This window comes from Chelonia mydas, chromosome 14, assembly GCF_015237465.2.
Source record: "Chelonia mydas isolate rCheMyd1 chromosome 14, rCheMyd1.pri.v2, whole genome shotgun sequence".
Lineage (NCBI taxonomy): Eukaryota > Metazoa > Chordata > Testudines > Cheloniidae > Chelonia > Chelonia mydas.
This window is the reverse complement of record NC_051254.2, coordinates 27,671,584-27,691,791: the sequence shown is the minus strand read 5'-3', so window position 1 is coordinate 27,691,791 and position 20,208 is coordinate 27,671,584. Positions and strand designations below refer to the sequence as shown.

At 49.3% G+C, this 20,208-nt stretch overlaps 1 protein-coding gene across 1 annotated transcript; it reads left to right on the top strand.

Annotated features, from left to right (window-relative positions):
- The first annotated feature begins 176 nt into the window (after positions 1-176).
- LOC102946525 (tripartite motif-containing protein 10-like) lies at positions 177-17,983 on the top strand. Its single transcript, XM_037914399.2, has 7 exons — positions 177-620; positions 10,383-10,478; positions 11,973-12,203; positions 12,736-12,758; positions 13,513-13,628; positions 14,044-14,103; positions 15,871-17,983. The coding sequence occupies exons 1-7, from the start codon at positions 204-206 to the stop codon at positions 16,410-16,412; spliced, it is 1,485 nt and encodes a 494-aa protein (XP_037770327.1). The 5' UTR covers positions 177-203; the 3' UTR covers positions 16,413-17,983.
- The last annotated feature ends 2,225 nt before the right edge of the window (positions 17,984-20,208 follow it).

Sequence of the window (20,208 nt, the reverse complement as noted above, 5' to 3'; positions counted from 1 at the left end):
ATTCCTTGTGTGACATAATTCCTTCTTCCTTCTTTTTATATGTTCCTCCGACTCCTCCTCCCAGCCTCTCCTTTTCCTTCACATCACTCTGCTCCTGTGGGAGGCTGATACAAGGTGTAACAGGGACCTCCCATTACCAGCAAAACCATTTCTGATGCAGAGCAGGAGGCAGACAGAACAGAAGCCAAGAGAGCTGAGCAGCCATGGCCTCAGTGACACCTGTAGAGGAAATTCAAGATGAAATCAAATGTCCCATCTGCCTGAAGTATCTGACAGACCCAGTGTCCATACAGTGTGGACACAACTTCTGCCGAGTCTGCATCACTCAGTACTGCGAGACATGGGCAGAGGGGGACTATGGCCCTGTGTGCTGCCCCAACTGCAGAGCCCTCATCCGGAAAGGGACTCTCCGGCCCAACTGGCAGCTAGCAAATATAGTCGACAAAATTAAACAAATGGATTTAAAACCAGGAACAGAGAAATTGTGTGAGACACAAAATAAAACCCTGGATCTGTTCTGTGAAGAGGATGGGGAAACCTTGTGTGTGGTTTGTGAGAGATCCCCAGAGCATGGCACTCACACAATGATTCTCATGGAGGAGGCTGCCCAGAAATACAAGGTAGGAAACAGTCTGGATCCTGGTTAATTCAATCCTTCCCTTTTCTGACTAAGCCTCTCACATCCACAGACTCTCCCACTTTCCCAGATTTTCTCTGTCTCTTGCTCTACCTAAATCTCTCCACTGCGTGACCCCTTCCCTCTTGACAGGTGCCACCGATGCTGCCCCAACCTGTCAACCCCGCACCGCTCATTAGGGAGATGTGGTCACTAGAGCTCTGTGTGAGGCACTTTCTTCACACACAGGACTGAAGCTGGATGTGTCTGTGCTGTTGCCAGGCCAGGAATGGAGGGAGTGGGCTTCTCCCACAGGCACTGACTCTGTGGGTGCTCCGGGGCTGCAACGCTCACAGGAAAATAATAGTGGGTGCTCAGCACGCACCAGCAGCCCCCCCAGATCAGCTCTTGCTTCCCCAGCACATCCCACCCGCTGGTGGACCCCGTCAATCAGCTCCTCCCCCTCCCCACAGCACCTCCTGCCCACCGTGATCAGCTATTCAGTGGCATGCAGTAAGCGCTGGGGAGAGGGCGAGGAGCAAGGGTGGGTGTGCTCGGGGGAGGGACCAAGAAGAGGCAGGGAAGGGGAGAGCAGGGGCAGGAAGAGGCGGGTTGCGGGCACGGCCTGGGGCTGAGCGGGGGTCAAGCACCCCCCGGCAATTCTGAAAGACTCTGGCTGCTCCCACCACACACCTTACAGGCCAGGCACTGCCAGCAGGGCATTCACATTCATGGTGAGCACAGCAGCCCTCACTGTTGTATGGAACAAAAGTGCAGGAGTGGACTTCAGACCTCTTATCTAGAGACCCATCTCTGGAGTCACCTGATTAAAAGTGACCCTCAGGTTTCATTACAAAAAAATCAGCAACCAAATAGTAACTTTCTAGCCCATATGATTGAAAAGAAAACTTTGAAAATGTGGCCCAAGCATAACTGATACAGTGACATGCGCCCGAGTCTGTAGAGAGCCTGAGACAAAAGCTCTGAGAAGAGGGAACTGTCCCATGGATCTCAATGGCGTGTTCACTTCTAGAACTACTGTTCTGGGGTCCACCTCTCCCCAACCTGTGTGTGGCAAGAAGGAAAGAGATCAGTGGGCTTAGCAAGAAAATAGACATGATACACAAATCTTTGCTGGCAGCTTGGCAGTCCCTGACCCCAAAGAGCTTGTAATCTATTAAACTGAGTAGAGACAAAGAGAAGGTGGAAGGCAAACTGGGAGGGAGCAGCATGTCCCATTTGCTCTCCCTGTCTGAAACATGGGTTCTGTTCACATGGTGCTTTAAATAGACCAGAGTCATTTACTCTCCATCCCTGCAGAGCTGAGCACAGCACAGGATCAGAGAAGGAGGGCAGAGATGGCTGTAGGACACCTTTCCACCTTCAGTGGAACCTGCTCCTCCAGGGGCCTGGCTGGATCGCTGGCTTCAGAGGCTGCTCTAACTCCCACTCTGCTTCCAGGAAAGAGCTAACAATCTATCCAGATAAACACACACCAAGGGGAGGTAGGAAGCCAGCTGGGAGAAGCGCGACTCCTTTGCTCGCTCTGTGCCGGGGCTGTAGACATTTTACATTGAACAGGCAACAATGAGTTACCCCGCCCCACTACCTATTCCCATTTATCCCCATCCCTCACTCCTCGTCTCCCTAACAACTCCCCTCCACACACCTCCATAGCAAGCATTTGAATGAGTAATTTATTTACTTTTCAAACACAGTTTGGCACCTTCTGAATTTTTGGCTGTGCTCAGATTGCATTTCCCCCAAATAAATAAATAAAAACACTCCTTTGGCAGAGGCAGACAGTAGCAATACACCCCCCCCCCCCCCGACTTTGAAATTTGGGATTTCTGCCAAGAGCAGCATTAGTGTAAATGAGAATCGGGCATTTAAAACACTGATTGCAGATTAACCACCTTTTTAGCATTTAAATTTAATATCACTCCTTAGACACACAGTCCCTGCCCCTGCAGGCTCAGCATCACAGGCAGGGGTGCTGGAACCGGGGGGGCCAAGAGGCCCATGGACCTCTCATTGTCAAAAGTGAGAGGGCCAGAGGCAATGTTTTTTGGTGGGCATGCCAGGTCAAGTGTCCCCCGCCCCAGAATGGCCTGCTCGGGGGGGGGGTGTGGGGGGGGGAAGAGGGGCTCTGTCCTCCCACTGCCCCCGCCCCTGGCATGCTCATCCCCTGTACCTGGCAGCTAGGCCTGGGCAGGGAGCGGAAGGGGTGGGACCAGCGGCTTCTCACAGCAGCCTGCCCTGCCCAGGCCCAGGGGCTAACACCCCTCCATTCCCCCCCCCCCCCCCCCCACAGCTAGCCTCGCTATCTCAGGCAACTGCTGCGCTTCACGGGGTCAGAGACCCGGAGAGGACACCCTCAGCCATGTGAGAAGCCACTCCCTCCCGCTCCCCGCCTGGCCCAGCTACCAGGGAGGGTGGCTGAAAGTGCCAGGGGGGTGGCACAGCAGGAGAAGGAAGGACACTCCCCCTGCAGTTAACATGTGTGTGGGCGGGAGAGTGTGATGGATCCAGGCTGAGCAGAGGAGAATCAGGGGTGGTCACGTGTCCTCCCCTTTAGATTGTGTTCCCCCCCCGCCAAGAATGGCCACGCCCATCCCCTTTTTAACATGGGCGTAGTAGCCTTTGGTGGCAGGGTGATAAGGTGAGCAGCTCCCCTGTCATGAAGCACAGCCCCTGCTAGCGGTGCCAGCCTCTTCCCGATGGTCCTTTTCCCGGAGCCCCCTGTGCCTCCTCTTCCCCCCAAGGCCCCACTACCTGGCCAGGCCAGAAGCTGGAGCCAGGCCATGGTAAGAGCCGCCCAGGGAGACCGGGCTGCTGTGGGAAGCCCTGCACCCCTCAACACCAGCACAGGGACTGATTGTGGGAACAAAGTCCTACTGGGGCACTTTTCTGAAAAGCCTCAGGAGCTGTAATGTTACCCGTGAGCTCCCACACAGTGCTGGGAGGCATCAGATGCAGTCTGTGTTGTCCTCAGTGCAGAGAAACTGTCAGCAGAGAAACCTCAGGTGAACAGGCAGCTGGCTAATGTCCTACGAATAGCCAAACGGCTGAGTTTACAGGCAGCAAAGGGAGCAGGAAGGGAGAAGGGACGTGGGGAGCATCTAGAGTCTCTCAGCTGTTCTGTGAAAAGGATTAAACCCCCATGGGTGTGATATGTGACAGATCCCGGGCTCACATCATGGTACCCATAGAGGCCTGCCCAGAGAACAAGGTAGGGCACCTCTGTCCAGTCTATTTAATTCAAAATAGAATTTTAATTATAAGTTATTTCACCACAACTTGCTGGTTATACTTGATTTTTCCCTACTACAGCTACTGATGTAACCACATCATTCAACTCTGTCACACCTTAATTGTATGAAAAATGGCATTGAAAGAAATGTACAGGGCAATATGGCAAAAGAGGCAAAAATGAAGATATTAAAGATTACAGTTGTGGGAAACATTTCTCTGGGGAGCTGAAGCTATTTCAAATCTAGTTCCAACTCAACTGAAGCTGTTGAATGATCAGTGAGGTTTAAATCACATGAGCTGCAGGCCAATCTCTGAGAGATTGTTGCCTTCAGAATGGAAAAGGGGGGGTTACAAACTGTTGTTATTGTTTCTGATTTGTATCACAGTGTTTATTACTGTTATTTACATAAAAGTAGCCCCTAAAGACTCCAAACAAGATCTGACTTCCATTGTACTGGGCCCTGCACAAAACCCAGGGAGGGACAATCCCTGCTCTGAGCAGTTTACAATCTAACTAGACAAGACAGAAAAAGGGTGGGAGGGGAAACAGAGGCACTGACAGGGGCAGTGACTTGCCCAAGGTCACTCAGCAGGTCAGTGTCAGATGTGGAAATAGAACCCACCTCTCCCAAGACTCAGAGCCCTAATCACTAGACCAGTAGCTCTCAACCAGGGGTACGTGTAGCCCTGTCGGTATGCAGAGATCATTCAAGGGGCACATCAACTCATCTGGATATTTGCCTAGTTTTACAACAGGCTACATAAAAAGCACTAGCAAAGTCAGTACAAATTAAAATTTCATACAGACAATGACTTGTTTATGCTGCTCTATATACTATACACTGAAATATAAGTACAACATTTATATTCCAATTGATTTATTTTATAATTATATGATAAAAATTAGAAAGTAAACAAACTTTCAGTAATAGTGTGCAGTGACACTTTTGTATTTTTATGTCTGATTTTGTAAGCAAGTAGTGAGGTGAAACTTGGGGGTGCGCAAGACAAATCATACACCTGAAAGGGGTAGAGTAGGCTGGAAGGGTTGAGAGCCACTGCACTAGACCATTTTTATGGCCCACCAGCACTTGCCACTGATGAACTGTGGCCATTGGGAGTGAAAAACTCTTTGATAAAGGTCCCAGGCCTAGCAGGGAGATGAGGTTTCCCACTGGGATTCTGAACTCCCGTGCTGCTCCATGAGGGTTTAACTCCGATGATGGTCTGCACTAGAAGAGGTCACTGCGCTAAACACTGTGTGGACCTTGAGCACCTTGAGTCCACCCACAAAAGGGCTCTAGAGAGCGCAGGTCCATGCCAAATACCATTGGGATTAGACTGGATTGTAGCAAAACTATCTCCTGGGCCATGCTGTCCTGTGCCAGTCTGAACTGTTTTATTGTGTGTGTGGGCAAGGACCAGCCAGAGTGGTTCCAGGAGTCACATAGTGTAGCCTTTTGAAATCTCCCAGAATCCACTGCTTCTTTGAGCCTTTCTAGGGACTCTTGGGTAGCTAGCCAGAGAGAATTGCAAATGTAAATGTTCAGGGCAGCATTTGGTCGAACCCCAACAATTCTTAACACAAACCAGCCTGTCAAAGAGGGTTTGCCCTTTTGCTTACGTAAGCAGGGGAATAGGCCCGCTATTGTGGGGAACTTTCTTGGCTTATATACTACCCCAGTGAAGTGGGCTAGCGAAAGGATCTGAGTCCTCACTCCCCATTCCTTTACCCAGAGGCCTGACTGACCTCAAGGGCTCCCCTTCCACTGTCCTGTGTGGCAGAGTCCTTGTAACCCCAACAAGGCTGGGCCCAGGATTCCTGGGGGGTTCAACCCACAACCTTGTCATGGTCACTTAGGGCAGAAGCTAGGGTGTCCCCACTCCGGGGTGCTCTCTGTGCTCTGGACACTTCCCTGACCCACTGATCATTACATACAGTTCAAAGCAAATACAATTTATTAAACATCAATTACAAAAAATAAGGAAAAATGGGAAAGGTTAAAGGAAAAGTTTCAGAGTAACAGCCGTGTTAGTCTGTATTCGCAAAAAGAAAAGGAGTACTTGTGGCACCTTAGAGACTAACCAATTTATTTGAGCATGAGCTTTCGTGAGCTACAGCTCACTTCATCGGATGCATACTGTAGAAACTGCAGAAGACATTATATACACAGAGACCATGAAACAATACCTCCTCCCACCCCATTCTCCTGCTGGTAATAGCTTATCTAAAGTGATCATCAAGTTGGGCCATTTCCAGCACAAATCCAGGTTTTCTCACCCTCCGCCCCCCCCCACACAAACTCACTCTCCTGCTGGTAATAGCTCATCCAAAGTGACCACTCTCTTTACAATGTGTATGATAATCAAGATGGGCCATTTCCAGCACAAATCCAGGTTTTCTCACCCTCCGCCCCCCCACACACAAACTCACTCTCCTGCTGGTAATAGCTCATCCAAAGTGACCACTCTCTTTACAATGTGTATGATAATCAAGATGGGCCATTTCCAGCACAAATCCAGGTTTTCTCACACCCCCTACACCCCTCTAAAAACCACACACACAAACTCACTCTCCTGCTTGTAATAGCTTATCCAAAGTGACCACCCTCCCTACAATGTGCATGATAATCAAGGTGGGCCATTTCCAGCACAAATCCAGGTTTTCTCACCCCCCCCCCCCTCACACACACACACAAACTCACTCTCCTGCTGGCAATAGCTCATCCAAACTGACCACTCTCCTTACAATGTGCATGATAATCAAGGTGGGCCATTTCCAGCATAAATCCAAGTTTAACCAGAACGTCTGGGGGGGGGGGTAGGAAAAAACAAGGGGAAATAGGCTACCTTGCATAATGACTTAGCCACTCCCAGTCTCTATTTAAGCCTAAATTAATAGTATCCAATTTGCAAATGAATTCCAATTCAGCAGTTTCTCGCTGGAGTCTGGATTTGAAGTTTTTTTGCTGTAAGATAGCGACCTTCATGTCTGTGATTGCGTGACCAGAGAGATTGAAGTGTTCTCCGACTGGTTTATGAACGTTATAATTCTTGACATCTGATTTGTGTCCATTTATTCTTTTACGTAGAGACTGTCCAGTTTGACCAATGTACATGGCAGAGGGGCATTGCTGGCACATGATGGCATATATCACATTGGTGGATGTGCAGGTGAACGAGCCTCTGATAGGGTGGCTGATGTTGTTAGGCCCTGTGATGGTGTCCCCTGAATAGATATGTGGGCACAGTTGGCAACGGGCTTTGCTGCAAGGATAGGTTCCTGGGTTAGTGGTTCTGTTGTGTGGTATGTGGTTGTTGGTGAGTATTCGCTTCAGGTTGGGGGGCTGTCTGTAGGCAAGGACTGGCCTGTCTCCCAAGATTTGTGAGAGTGTTGGGTCATCCTTCAGGATAGGTTGTAGATCCTTAATAATGCGTTGGAGGGGTTTTAGTTGGGGGCTGAAGGTGACGGCTAGTGGCGTTCTGTTATTTTCTTTGTTAGGCCTGTCCTGTAGTAGGTGACTTCTGGGAACTCTTCTGGCTCTATCAATCTGTTTCTTCACTTCCGCAGGTGGGTATTGTAGTTGTAAGAATGCTTGATAGAGATCTTGTAGGTGTTGCTATTGCTAGCAGGAGAGTGAGTTTGTGTGTGTGGGGGGGGGTGGGGGTGAGAAAACCTGGATTTGTGCTGGAAATGGCCCACCTTGATTATCATGCACATTGTAGGGAGGGTGGTCACTTTGGATAAGCTATTACGAGCAGGAGAGTGAGTTTGTGTGTGTGGTTTTTAGAGGGGGGTAGGGGGTGTGAGAAAACCTGGATTTGTGCTGGAAATGGCCCATCTTGATTATCATACACATTGTAAAGAGAGTGGTCACTTTGGATGGGCTATTACCAGCAGGAGAGTGAGTTTGTGTGGGGGGGGGCGGAGGGTGAGAAAACCTGGATTTGTGCTGGAAATGGCCCAACTTGATGATCACTTTAGATAAGCTATTACCAGCAGGAGAGTGGGGTGGGAGGAGGTATTGTTTCATGGTCTCTGTGTATATAATGTCTTCTGCAGTTTCCACAGTATGCATCCGATGAAGTGAGCTGTAGCTCACGAAAGCTCATGCTCAAATAAATTGGTTAGTCTCTAAGGTGCCACAAGTACTCCTTTTCTTTTTGTTAAAGGAAAAGACATCACCCCTTTCTGTTGCACAGGGACATCACAACCAGCAATCTCTGGAATGTCAGAGCAGTTCACAGTCTGTTCCTCACACATCCCAGGCCTCCTGCCCAGGCTCTGGCTGTGCTGCGGGGATGCTGCGGGTCGGACACTTGCTCTGGCAGTGGCCACATGCCCTCAGGCTCTAGGTGGCAGAACCCTTCTTCCCAGCATCAGCCCCTCTCCCCCTCAAAGTCTGGCCTGCAAGGCCCCTTGGATGGTGGGGTCTCCCTGTGCTGGGCCTGTGGCCCAGGGTTCCCCTCATTTTATCCATCTGTCTGCTCACCGCACCCGGCTCCAGCCCCAGCTCCAGCTCCAGCTCCACTCTGTCTCAGCACTGATGCTACTCTGCCTCCAGCCCAGTGATGAGCTGCCAAAATCTTAACAATGGGTTCCCTCCTCACCCCACAAGGGGGTCGTTGCCCACCCCCACCCTCCGGGACTCCTGCCCCATCCAACCCCCTCCCCTGTTCCCTGAATGCCCCCAGAACCGGGCTGGAGGATCTCGTGGGCCACCACAGTGGGTGCCCACCCCACCCCTAAGAGCCAGAGGCACCTGCCGGGGGACGAGGTGGGGAGTCCCAGGGGTGCTTACCTGGGACAGCTCCCAGGAAGCATCCGGCAGGTCCCTCTGGCTCCTAGGGGCGGGGGAGCATAGCTAGGGGGTGAGCAGGGGGAGTGGCCATGCCTCCCGCTGATCACATCAAAAGTGGCGCCTTAGGCACCAACTCCACGGGTGCTCTGGGGCTGGAGCACCCACGGGGAAAATTTGCTGGGTGCAGAGCACCCACCGGCAGCTCCCCGCCCCGCGCCCGGCCCCAGCTCACCTCCGCTCCGCCTCCGCCTCCTCCACTGCCCTGCTCTGCTTCTCCGCCCCCTCCCCCCGCCTTCCCGGGAATCAGCTGTTCTGCGGGAAGCCTGGGAGGGCTGAGAAGCAGGCGGCAGCTTCACATTCAGGCTGAGGGTGACAGAGGTGAGCTGGGGCGGGAAGCGGTTCCCCTGCACACCCCCCCGGTTACCTGCTGCAGCGCGGGTGGCCTTCCTTGCGCCCCCCAGCCCCAGCTCACCTCCGCCTCCCTGGGCCTGAGCAGGAAGCCACTGCCTGCTTCTCAGCCTGCCCCGGCTTCCCTCGCGAACAGCTGATTCGTGGGAAGCCGGGGGTGGGGTGTGGGGGCGGAGAAGGAGAGCAGGGCGGCACGTTCAGGGGAGGAGGCGGAGGTGGAGCGGAGGTGAGCTGGGGCCGGGGGTGGGACGGGGAGCTGCTGGTGGGTGCTCTGCACCCACCAAATTTTCCCCTTGGGTGCTCCAGCCCTGGAGCACCCATGGAGTCGGCGCCTAAGGCACCATATTTTGGCCAGTTAAATTTAGAAGCCCTTTTAGAACCGGTTGTCCCTTGCGGAACAACCGGTTCTAAAAGGGCTTCTAAATTTAACAACCGGTTCTTGCAAACCGGCTCCCGCTCACCACTGCTCCAGCCCCATGGGCTGCTTTTTCTGGCCCCTCTGGCTCTGGTTGCTTCAGTTCTCCCAGCACAGGTCTGCACTCTGGGCTGCTTCTGTGCCTCTGCTCTCAGCACTGACCTGCTCCCTGGGCTGCTTCTCTGGCTGGCATGACTCTGCCCCCAGCTCAGCTCGGGCCCCTGCTCTTTACTTAGCCCAGCCCCTCTGTCTGACCCAGGCAATTCCAGCTCGCTTGGAGGACGGGAACCCCCCTGGCCTCCTGACTCCCTGGTTAGCCTGCCCGCCCTGTCAGTCAGGCTGACCTGGAGCATTGGCCTCTCCCCATTTCCCCTGGGGACTGTCAGTCTCAGGGTCCTGATTTCCCATCGACCCTTCCCCTTTCTTTTGGTGCTGGAAGCCAGACAACCAAAAAACCAACACTGAGTTTTAGTAAGGGGCCAACAGTCCCCTTACATTTAGTCCAGTTCTGTCAAACCTGTAGAATCCCCAGGGGTTCAGGGTTGAAATTCAATGGGAGTTGGGATCCTTTGAGAATTCCAGCACATGTTTCTAACCCCTATATTTGTCTGGGATTTGTATCACTTTTTCAGCAAAATCTTATTCTTATTTATATACCACCATGTGAATCCATTTTTCTGTTGGTTTAACTCAATGAAAAAACAGGACAAATAATTTCAAAGTCTGAATGTACAACTCTCCCGTCTCCATTAATGAGATTTCATTTCCTTGTGTCTCTGATGTCATAACCCTAGTCGGGACAACTGTCTTGGGTTTCGGGTAGACAAACACCCTCCTCGACAAACACTCTCAAGCTCAGACCACCCAAATTGTTTTGTCTCTTCAGGAAAAGATCCAGGCCCATTTGGAGACTCTGAGGGAAGAGAGAGAAAAGCTGCTGGGATTTAAAGTGACTGGAGAGGGGAAAAGTCAGAAGTATCTGGTAGGTTCCTGTCAAGGTTCCTTCCCCACTCTGAACTCTAGGGTACAGATGTGGGGACCTGCATGAAAACCCCCCTAAGCTTATTCTTACCAGCTTAGGTTAAAACTTCCCCAAGGTACAAACTATTTTACCTTTTGTCCCTGGATTTTATTGCTGCCACCACCAAGCGTCTAACAAATATATAACAGGGAAAGAGCCCGCTTGGAAACGTCTTTCCCCCCCAAAAAATCCTCCCAAACCCTACACCCCCTTTCCTGGGGAAGGCTTGATAAAAATCCTCACCAATTTGCAGAGGTGAACACAGACCCAAACCCTTGGATCTTAAGAACAAGGAAAAAACAAGGAAAAAGCAATCAGGTTCTTAAAAGAAGAATTTTAATTGAAGAAAAAGTAAAAGAATCACCTCTGTAAAATCAGGATGGTAAATACCTTACAGGGTAATCAGATTCAAAACATAGAGAATCCCTCTAGGCAAAACCTTAAGTTACAAAAAGACACAAAAACAGGAATATACATTCCATTCAGCACAACTTATTTTATCAGCCATTTAAACAAAACAGAATCTAATGCATATGTAACTAGATTACTTATTAACCCTTTACAGGAGTTCTGACCTGCATTCCTGCTCTGGTCCTGGCAAAAAACACCACACAGACAGAGAGAACCTTTTTTTCTCCCCTCCCCCCCAGCTTTGAAAGTATCTTCTCTCCTCATTGGTCATTTTGGTCAGGTGCCAGCAAGGTTATCCTAGCTTCTTAACCCTTTACAGGTGAAAGGGTTTTTTGTCTGGCCAGGAGGGATTTAAAGGTGTTTACCCTTCCCTTTTATATTTATGACAGTTCCCATTGTGACTAACCTGCAGGGACTTGCAGTGGGAGGTCTGCTTGTAGGCAGTTTCCTCTGTGGCCTTGGGGAATGTGGACTTCTTTCTGTTTCTCCATGACCATGGGTGGTTGTGTTAGAGTTGTGTGTCTGTACACACACATACACACACAAAGGCCCTGAGAAACCCTCTTCCACATCATATTCTGCAGAATCTAAAACAATCTAACTCATTCCAATTAATGAGTTAATTTCTAGCCCCTGTGGCTTTCACAAAACTCCCAAGGTGGGCGGACTGTATCCTGTACAGTGCTCACTGCCCATGTCTGCAGGCATTTCTTGGGTTGTTTATTTCTTTTTCTCTCTTGGCATCTCTGTCAATGTAGTGCTGAGTCCTGCCTGCTGCTGCTCTGGATCAGGATAGGCACAGGCCTCTGATAACACAGTGTGCTAACCATGTCAGACTTGGAAACATCCCATAAAGAGATATTAGGGCCAAATGGGATGGTGTTAGAAAATCCTTCCCTTAGTATCCACAGAGTATAGGTAAGTGTTAGACATCTTAGAGTTTGCAAAGAAATTCTTTCTCCTGCACACTCAGAACTCCAAGAAAGGACCATAGACTCTCTCTCTAACCCTTACCTTTCCTTTCCTTAAAAACACTGCAACCAGATACAGACACAAACCGAGAGGCAGAAGATTGTATCTGAATTTCAGCAACTGCAGCAGTTCCTGCAGAAACAAGAGCAAGTCCTGCTGGCCGCGCTAGAAAACCTGGAGAAGGAGATTGTGGAGATACAGAATGACAATGTCACTAAACTCTCTGAGAAGATTTCCTGTCTCAGTAACCAGATCAGTGAGCTGGAGGGGAAGTGTCAAGAGCCAGCAAGTGAATTCCTGCAGGTGAGACTGAGTTAGAAAAATCCCAGATCCCCTCACAGGATCAGGACAGCTCCTGAATCATGGGCACTGGAGTCCAGCAGTCAGAGATCACAGTGTAATTCAGTGTGTACATTCCTGAAATGTGAATTATTGTTTCTCTTTGAAGAATTACAGACTCATTTATGACAGGTTTCAGAGTAGCAGCCGTGTTAGTATGTATTCGCAAAAAGAAAAGGAGTACTTGTGGCACCTTAGAGACTAACCAATTTATTTGAGCATAAGCTTTCGTGAGCTACAGCTCACTTCATCAAGTGAGCTGTAGCTCACGAAAGCTTATGCTCAAATAGATTGGTTAGTCTCTAAGGTGCCACAAGTACTCCTTTTCTTTAGACTCATTTATATTAGCGATGACATTAAGTCAGCAGATCCGTGACTCTGGAGCCAGGGCAGTGCCTCTTTTCCTCAGCTGAAAAATCCCTTCCCTGGGATCCCTAGTGTGTGGCAATCATGGCATGTGGGACTAAGGTTGTTTTTCTGTCTCTCTCCCATCTAGGATTTCAGAAGCACCTTGAGCAGGTACATGGCTCTTTCTCTCTCCCTCATGTTTCATTATCCTATGAAAGGGCTTGGGGAGCATGTTGCCTCCACATTTCCCCTGGGCTCTACAGCAAAATGTGTGAGACAGGGTCACATTTTAGAAACAAATCTCTGTGGTGAACATAACCCTGAGGTTCTCGCCCTTTTATAAAGGACTCTGGAATTATCTATTCAGTGGGAAAGACTGACCTAAAGTATTTCCTGAAGATGTGACATCACTGTGGGACTGGTTGCCTCACAGTTCTGGGAATGCAAAATGGGCCTTTCACCTCTAGGGCACTAGTTACAATCATTCCCTTGTCAGCAGTGACCAAGCATCTTTTCCCCCTGGGGACTGTTAGAGACCTGTGTGAAATGAGCTGGTATCGAGGGGTCGGAGGGAGTCTCTGAGGTCTTAGGCTAGTTCCTGAAAGAAAGATCCCATAACGCTATGCACACAAGAAACATGAGAACATACCAGGATTAGCACATGGAGACAAAGGAGTGAATTGGTCATGGAGACTCAAATCCCTTTTTATCTGCAGATCTGCTCTGTCCAGGCCAGAGTGAAGAACATAAATGGGGCCTTTGGGGGAAGGTTGCACAGACATGGCCTATGCTGCACCTGCTCTGAGGCTTGGAGAAGTGGGGCAATTCTAACTCCAGGCCCCATAAAACATTAGCTTCCCCAGTAGCAATGAATTAAAATGAGTTAGTGAATAAAATGTAATAATGTGAAATTCTGTTTCTCCAGGTGTAAGAAGGGGAAGTTCCAGCAGCCAGTGGAGATTTCTCCTGAGCTGGAAAAGAGACTCAGTGATTTCTCCCAGAAAATTATTGCTGTAACGGAGATTCTGAGAAAGTTCAAAGGTATCCAGAAGGGATCTAGGAGGGGAAATCAGTATGTGGCTCTTCAATTGTGGGAGGAGATGGTCTCTGGTCAATTGGTTCATAACCTATTTAATAAAAAGGGAAAATAGCTGAACTGAGCAGATATAGCAGGGGCCCATCAACAAGGGTGTCTTACCCTGATTCACTCTATGAGCTTTGGTAAAATCATTAAGGTAAAAATATAGCAAAATTTGGAGTACCTCAGTTTCTCTCTCTCAAGTACAGAACTGCAGGGCATGTGCTCCAGAGCTGTTTAGCAGCCCCATTTACTGCTGGTCTCTCTCCAACTGTTTTTCTAATATAATTAAAACATGGTTATGTCAGTTAAAAGTGGGGCTGCCGTTATCGATATGAAAGCCTGAAATCTCATCTCCTATATACTTTCCCTCTCCAGACACTCTGTGCTGCAAACTGGAGACAGAAAGAGGGAAATTGCTAGGATCCTTCAGACCAGGTGAGATTTCAGGGGGAGATATCATTCCATTAAGAGAAAAAACACATGAAAATATTTTCATGAAAATGTAGCTACAGTTACCAACTAAACCAACACTCACCATGACACATGGTTCTAAAAATAACATGCAAACATGAAATACTAAGGAGATCCCAAGCTAAAGTCACACAAACAATCCTGATACCAATTTCAATGGTGCGTCTGTCCATGCACCCACTGATGACCAGAAACATTCTCACTGACCAACATACACTTACCCTGATGTTTCCAGACACATCCAGATGCCTTTGAAATATTCAATTCAGAGGGTTGTGACATTCCTCTCCTTTCCCCTGTGTAAGGGGCTCTATCCCATTGCTCTTCACCTGCATCCCGCAGTTCTCCTCAGCTGTGCTGTGCTGAGATCTCTGATTTCAATTGCTTGCTTCTTTCTCTGTTAGAGAGAGAGGGTCCCCCTCTCATGCTACCACTTCCTCCTTTCTTTTGGGGCTGGAGAAGGGACTACTTCTCCTAATGCCACCCTCTAGTTACCACTCTTCGATCTTGAGTGCTTCTTCCCCAGTGCCCCATCCCCTTCTCTTCTCCCAGGCCAGGGAGAGAAGGGTGGGCTCAGTATACAGCTACCCCTGGGTTTATATCTGTTACCTCCGTCCTCTTCAGGTTCTGACCTTCCTCTCTAACTTTCAGAGGAGCAGCCCCAGCAGGGAGATGCAGCAAGGAAGGGGGGAGAAAGGCAGTTCCTGCAGCCCCCCACAGCAGCTCACAGTAGCCAGGGAGATGAACTGCCAGGGCATCTCTGCCTGGTCTCAGGCACTCAGGGCAGAGAAGCAGCTCCACGGTCTGGTGGTGTAAATCAGAGACCATGTGCTCTCGTCTCTGTGACCCCATTCCTCTCCAGACTCTTTGCCACCTGAGCTAGAGCAGGGAAGGGGAATATCTGGGATCACACACCAAGGGGGAGCTCTGGGGGAGATTTTCCTTCAACTAACAGAAAATTGCCATGGACACAACTCTCCCCCATACCACTAACCAGACACATTCTCCCGCTCCCGAACCACCTTAATTGTGACCTGGTCATTTGTATTGACATCGACAAGCCTTTCTAATTCAAGGCAGTCAGTGGAGAGATCTCTCTTCTCCTGGCTGTCACATCCTTCCCTTTTCACCTGGGGGGAGACTCTCCCCCCAGCTCTTCTCCAGCATCCTACCTTTCCTTTGGGCAGGGCTGGGCTCAGCTGCTTTGTGGGTTGGGGAGATGGTGTCTCTCTAGTGCTGTCACCCGCAGCCCTGTCTGAGCTGGGAAGGGGCTGCCCCACCCAATGGCACCTCCTACTTCCTGGCCTTGAACCACTGGCTCTTCCCCAGTGCTGCATCTTCACGTCTGCTGCCTGGCCTGGGAGTGGAGGATGCACTGAGGAGAGGAAGCTTCCCTTTGGGGTTCAGAGTTGGTATCTGCCGCCTATTCACCTTCCTAATAAAAAGCTTCTGGTTCCTTCTTTGCTGTGTCTCTGCTGCTGGGAATGAAGCAGCCCCAGCTATGGAACGGGGAGCTGCAGCCTCTATAACCAAATTAGAAAGTACAGAAGTGGTTCCCACTACCCTGGCTGAAGAACTGCAGTAACATTTCTGCTGAAGCTCATGTGCTCAGCACAGAGGCAGCTCTCTGGGATCCAGGATCCCAGCCAGAACAGGGCTGCCTAGGAAGTGTGAGAAATGGACCAGGGCTGAGCTCTGCCCCTAACAATCTGATTCTCTCTCTTTCATCAGTGAATGTGACTCTGGATCCAGACACGGCTCATCCCGTCCTAGTCCTGTCTGATGATCAGAAAAGTGTGAGATGGGGAGACACACGGCAAGATCTACCAGACAATCCTAAGAGATTTGACACTGAGCTCTGTGTGCTGGGCTGTGAGGGATTCACCTCGGGGAGACATTCCTGGGAGGTGGAGGTGGGGAATGAGGGACACTGGGCTGTGGGGGTTGCCAGAGAATCTGTGAGGAGAAAGGGAGGGATCAGACGTAACCCTGAGGGGGGGATCTGGGCTGTGGGGCAGTTGGGGGATCAGTTCAAAGCTCTCACCTCTGTGGAGACCCCACTGCCCCTGAGCTGGGTCCCCAAGAGGATCCAGGTTTTTCTGGACTATGAACAGGGGCAGGTGACATTTTTTGATGTTGATAAGGAGGCCCTGATCTTCACTTTCCCACCAGCCTCCCTCACTGGGGAGAGAATCCATCCCTGGCTCTGGGTGTGGGGATCCCAGCTCAGAATATTTCAGAAATACAGGGAGAATAGCCAATGGGGACCCTGAAATCATTCTCTCTACCCTCACACACCCTAGTCACCATGACCCTGGAGGACTTCTCTCTTCCTCAAGACTTTCTGCAATGCAGTCTTAAGGATCCTGGATGCTCCATGGGCTCTCAGGTCTGGACTGTCAAACCACAGGGATCAGTGAGAAGCCAATCTCATCACCTCAGGGATTGTCCAATCTGTTTCTCACTGTTCTCTATGGTCCAGGAGGATTCTGGGGATCCTGGGTCACAGAGTGTCATGGAAACATGGGAGAACGAGGCCAATGGAAATGAAAAAATAGGCTTCTCTAGTCATAGTCATCCTAGTGTCTATGACTTTGGAGGACTGTCATCTGACTAACCCCTCACTCATCTCTCTGACTGTGGAGGACTCCTGTCCTCCCAAACCCTAGTACCTCATCTCCCCCCTCACTGCCAGGAGCACAAGAGATGGGAAGGGGGTGTGTGAAAAACTCTTGGAGCTGCAGAAGGAGTAGATATACCGGGAGGGGCAGGGGTAGATATGGGGACTGCATGGTCAAAACTGATGGAGTTTCAGGGTGAGAAGTGATGTGGGAACTGGTGCCTTAATTAATAGCTAGACTGGGGGACAGGTAGATGTGGGGTGGCAGGGACACAACATGAATTAATTGGGGTTTGGGGAGTAGCTGGAGACTCTGCATCAGCAGGGAGAACCTCGGAGAGGGAGACCCAGGGACTGGGGAGTGTGATCTCCAGGCCACCAGGGAAGGGATGCTGCTGTGGGAAGGAGTGGGGGTGGTGAGATATCATCTGGATGAATGTGAGCTGGCTCTTTGGAGGGGAGAGGGAAGTACAGGGCAGGTTTAACCAGAAAGGAGAGAAGAAATGAAAGTGAAAAATATAAAGTGAAACAAGAGTAAAGAGAGAAGCCTGAGGAAAGTGGCGGCAACTGAAATGAAGAGTGAAAGCAAAACAATCCTGAGAAGGGAAAACGCTCAGCGGACCCAGAGAGGGGAAAGGAAAAACTCAGGGGAGAGAACAGGAACCTGAAGTGGAATGATCTGTGAATGTGAATAGAGTAGAGCTAAGGAGACACAGAGAAATAGATGGAAAACATGTGCTATAAAAAACAATGTGTAAAACTGGATAAAGTGAAAGGAAAGGGTGAAGAAAAGAGAACACAAGAGGGATATGAGATTTATAAAATGATGCTGAAAGTTAGACTGGTTGTGAAAATTCCCTCTCAGCTCCTTTTAAGCCTGACATTTACATAAGAGAAATTAAGCATATCTTTTCCTTATTTCCTTTTAATTTCCCAGTTGTAATTTTGAAGGCAGTCATGAGATTCCCCCTCAGCCCCAATTGGTTGTGTCACCCCAAAAGCAATGAGGGTGTGTTTGTGTGTGTGCCAATCTGATGATAGCCTGAGCCTTACTGTAATATGTTGCTATCCAGCCTGCATTCTGTGCCATGAGCTTTATATGAGGTATATGTCAGGAGTTGTTGAGCTGTGCTCTGGAGAGAGCTGGTTTGGTCACTTCATCTCTCAACCACCAAACCTGCCAGTGTGTGACACAAGCAAACAAAATGTGACAGATATTTCCAATGTGGGGCACTTGGGTTTTATGGCTCATCACACCACAACCAACAGCCCATAATGGTTTTAATGATTGTGTGAATTAAATAAACTATTTGAAAAGAAAACTAAAATATATACCAAATCCCCACTCCCACAGCAACAGGGTTTCTATTATTACCTCTCTGGTTCCCCACACTCATCTCCACCACTGGAACTCCAGGAAGAATTGCTATTATGTGTGAGGCCCAACCACTGGAGAGGGATTTGACAGACACATTGGCAGTGGGTTACACAAGGGCCTACTAGACAGCTTAGCATATTAGAGATCAGGACACTGGGGTTCTCTTCCTGGCCTCAGTGTGGGGTAATGATAGGTAACCATATTATTTATATTTCATACATTTATTTTGCAAGGCACTAGAAGGGAGTGGCCATTGTGCAGTGCTGAGTAGTGACAAGTAACCAGATCATGTTTATTGTTGTTTGTTATGTTAGAGCTGAAAACCCTTGTGGTGGGACAGCATTTCTGCCTAGCTTGCATCACCTTAACTCTGCCCTCTTGTGACTCAATCACAGGACTTCGATTAAGGCATATTAGTGTGTGTGGACCCAGATTAGACGTAAATGGTATTTAAAGACACATTCACTTTTATTCCTCCACATGTGTTGACTGATTCGCTGTCTCCTATTTTTTTTAAATGCCTCAATAGCATGGAGCTGTCTTCATAACATCCCCAGCTCAGATTTGCAATAACTGCCCATTATTTTGCAATTTGGGCCAGGCCCAGGGAGGGACTGGGTCCTGAGTCTCTTTGTTATGAATTGTGGGTGCTAGGTAGCTTGTGGGATTGAGCCCTACATGTTGATATGTTTAAATGTCTTGTTGTAAAGTTACTTCCCTGAACAGTGGGAAAGGGCCAGGTTCTACTGGAGGGTCTGGGGCTGAATCCCAAGATATTACAGCGCGTCGGAGGGAAGAATGATATTGATGGGTCTCTGAGAATATAATAACAAATATCACCTGTTTTAATGATTTGTATGCTAACATGAGAGTAGAACACTCACTAATGACCCCCTACAAGGCAGCGGGCTGATGGCTGATTAGATGCTTTGTCAGAAGTGAAGCCCAGGGCACAAGGAAGTTGGAGAGATTCCATTCGAGACACCCAGAGCGAACTTCACTTCACTGAACAAATCCCAAGTCCTTGGTCTCTCAGCAGGTGAAGTGAAGGACAGGGGACTGGACTCCACCCCTCCTCCTGGGCTCAGGCATGGGACTCCCAGCACAGAACAGCCCCCCCACTCCTCACCTCCAGGCAGCCTCTTCCACAATCTGTGCTCCACAGCCACCATGCACCAGCTGGTGTCATAGAGTCTTAGAGTCATAGACTTTAAGGTCAGAAGGGACCATTATGATCATCTAGTCTGACCTCCCGCACAACGCAGGCCACAGAATCTCAGAACCCTCTCCCATGGTGATCAGGGGTGCGGTGTCCCTGCTGACAAGCTTCTTCATAGATTCCAAGGCCAGAAGGGATGATCATCACCACCTAGTCTGACATCCTGGATAGCACAGGCCCAAGAGCTGCCCCCAAAGAATTCCCAGAGTAGATCTTCCAAAAAAAATCCAGTCTTGATTTAGAAATTGTGTGTGATGGAGAATCCACTGCAATTCTTGGTAAATTATTGCAATGGTTAATTACCCTCACTGGAAAAAACTTTCACCTTATTTCTAGTCTGAATTTACCCAGATTCAACCAATGAATTTTGTTACTTTGGGAAACAAGTTAGCAGAGGATGGTTTTGTTCCATTTATCTCTGAGTTATCAGCTTAGCACCTTTCCACTCTACCGTTCTCTTCCCCTCCCTATACCTCTGACAGAGAGCTGAAGATGAATGGGGTAGTTTATGTCACAGGTTTCAGGGTAACTGCTCCCTTATTCACCCCTCTGCAGTCCCTCCAGGACACCTACTTAAATGGTTCTTGTGCCCATCCATCTCCTCTCTTGGTCAGAAACCCACATCTCACTCTCTCCAGTCTGGGTGTTTTAAGGCTGCCAGCTCCCTGGGTTATACTGCGATAGCCCCAACAAGCCAAGCTGCCTAAGCAGGCCAGCGCCTGTACTTTGCTTTCTTCCCCAGGGCTATGAGCAGTTCATGGCCAGCAGTTACATGTTACCACCCAGCTCCTTCTAAGCCAGCACATTTATTCTCAAGGTAAAGCATTACTGAGTGAGCATCTGAACACAATA

Bases quoted from the DNA above. Each gene is read 5' to 3' on its own strand.
- LOC102946525 (XM_037914399.2), top strand. From the start codon at position 204: ATGGCCTCAGTGACACCTGTAGAGGAAATTCAAGATGAAATCAAATGT. The intron at 10,479-11,972 runs GTAGGTTCCTGT...CACTGCAACCAG, and splicing joins GGAAAAGTCAGAAGTATCTG to ATACAGACACAAACCGAGAG. The intron at 14,104-15,870 runs GTGAGATTTCAG...CTCTTTCATCAG, and splicing joins GCTAGGATCCTTCAGACCAG to TGAATGTGACTCTGGATCCA.